At 54.4% G+C, this 2,190-nt stretch overlaps 1 protein-coding gene across 1 annotated transcript; it reads right to left on the bottom strand.

The window, feature by feature from the left end:
* Positions 1 to 241: 241 nt before the first annotated feature.
* Positions 242 to 840, bottom strand: LOC120836934 (NEDD8-conjugating enzyme Ubc12-like). Its single transcript, XM_040206033.3, has one exon. The coding sequence runs from the start codon at positions 740 to 742 to the stop codon at positions 242 to 244; it is 501 nt and encodes a 166-aa protein (XP_040061967.1). The 5' UTR covers positions 743 to 840.
* Positions 841 to 2,190: the final 1,350 nt, after the last annotated feature.

Below are 2,190 nucleotides of genomic sequence, written 5' to 3'. Positions count from 1 at the left end.
GTAACACGCGGCTTTGTTAATAAAATGTCGCGTGAGAACAAGCCCTTTGTCTAGCATGCTTGGTCCCCAGGTAACCCTCGGCGAGCGCAGCTGGTTTCCGCCGAGGCGTAGCTCCTCACGCGGACTTACAACATCACGGAGTGAATCATAACGTACCAAGTGATAGTGGGAATATTGCATCAGAAGAAAAAAATAATAATAAGTAAAAGGCGCAACAAACCTCCTTCCCTCGTGTTTGAATTCAGTCGCCGGAAGGGGCTGCTAAAAACAGTCTCCGATTGTTCTGCAGCACCTCGGCGGCGTCCTTATTCAGCGGGTCCTCCGGGTTGGGTTCGAGGAAGAGGTACTGGAGCCCATAGACGATGGATTTGATGGTGAGCACGGGCTTCCAGTCCTCGCGCAGGATGTTCAGGCACACGTTGCCGTCCAGGTCGATGTTGGGGTGGTACACCATTGTCTCGCACTTGACCTTGGGCGGCTCGTGCGGGTAGTTGGCGCTCACGCGGAAGCTGAAGACGAAGCGTCCGCCGCGGTAGAAGCCCTCGTCCGGACAGATGACGAGCTTGAAGCTGAGCAAGTCGTCCGGGTCGGGAAACTCCATCTGACATGTCTTGGGCAGGTTGAGCTCGTTGATGTCTTTGGTGATCCTCAGCTGGGCGGCCGAGGCGCGTTTCTGGTTGCTCGCCTTGCCGGTCGCTTCGCCGTCCTTTTGCTGCTGCTTTAGCGAGAACAGTTTGATCATTGTGTTTTGCACGGGATGCCGACGCGCACCAGCACCACTTACGCCTATTCCACAGTTGTTGGGCTACAACAACCGGATGCTACCTCATTGACCGGATGTTTGAACGGATAGGTAACTGTGGCTTGGCCGCCGTTCGTATCGGTAGATAAACAAATAAATGCAAATACGTTTTTCAGAGCGGGCGGTGACTAGCGCCACCTATTATTTTTTTTTAGTTGGGCGATTTTGCGAAATTTATATAATAATAATAATAATAATAATCTTTATTTGCAAGAGCAATGTAACCCCGGGTGGCTTGCGAGGCGATGACAGAAAGGCGAGAGCCCGTACACTAGAGTGCCTGTCAGCCAACCACCCGGGGCATGAAATAACAAAACAAACAACAATAACAGAGAACGAATAAAAACAAAATGAAACCGAACAATGATCATGGCGTAGAATCAGTTTAGGTGCTTTGACCGCGAAAATGCACGGCGCAAGGCAGCGGACTCGTCACGGTTGTTGGGGAGTGGAGATCGAATCGACAGGGGGGCCGCAAGAAAGTCTTCGAGGGCGGCGGGGAGTACGGAGTGCGAGTGGCGCACTGTTCGGGCGTGCAGGAGTTCTGGCTGCCCGGATCGCTTCCCGATCCTGATGCATGAGTGGAGGTGGGTATCACTCATGGACCCGTCGAGCAACCTACAAAGGAGCCCAACCCGAGCCACTGTCCGGCGGTGGCAGAGGCTTTGCCACCCAAGGGCCCTAAGGCGAGCTTCATATGGCGGCACAGGAACTTGCCGGCCCAACATCCGAGTATGAAGTGTTCGAGTAGCCCGGCGCTGCACGCCCTCCAGCCTGTCGATGAGGTGAGCCTGGAAGGGTCCCCACACGGAGCAGCAGTATTCCAGACGAGGCAGGACTAAGGCAGTGTAGAGAGCGCGGAAAGTTTCATGTCCCCAGTTCCTTGAGACACGTGTGACAAAGCCAAGAGTCCGCCGGGCCCTGGACACAGTGTCTGCAATCTGAGGTGAGAAGTCCAGAGTTGAACTGAACACAACCCCAAGGATTGGGAGAGACTGAACACTAGGAATGGGAGAGCCTGACAAGTAGTATGCAGGAGGAACGGTGGAACGGCTGTTGGAGACTCGCATTGCAGCACTTTTGTGGAAGCTAATTGAGAGGCAGTTCGTTCTTGCCCAGCAGGCAATCTGGTCCAGGAGACTCTGGACACCCGGCGTGGAGGAGGGTACGTCTGCTGGGGCCAGAATGGTGGTGTCGTCTGCATATTGCACCAGCAGACACTCTTGCGATGAAGGCATGTCGTTCACATACAAGAGGAATAATGTGGGCCCCAGTACTGATCCTTGGGGTACCCCTGAGGTGACAGCGAACTCATCGGAGGCCTTCCCATGGAACAATACACGGTGGGAGCGACCGATAAGAAAGCGGCTCAGCCAGAGCAGCAGGGG

The sequence above is a fragment of the Ixodes scapularis genome, unplaced genomic scaffold (genome assembly GCF_016920785.2).
Source record: "Ixodes scapularis isolate PalLabHiFi unplaced genomic scaffold, ASM1692078v2 PGA_scaffold3__209_contigs__length_174095766, whole genome shotgun sequence".
Classification (NCBI taxonomy): Eukaryota; Metazoa; Arthropoda; class Arachnida; order Ixodida; family Ixodidae; genus Ixodes; species Ixodes scapularis.
This window is presented reverse-complemented; position numbering and strand designations above follow the sequence as displayed.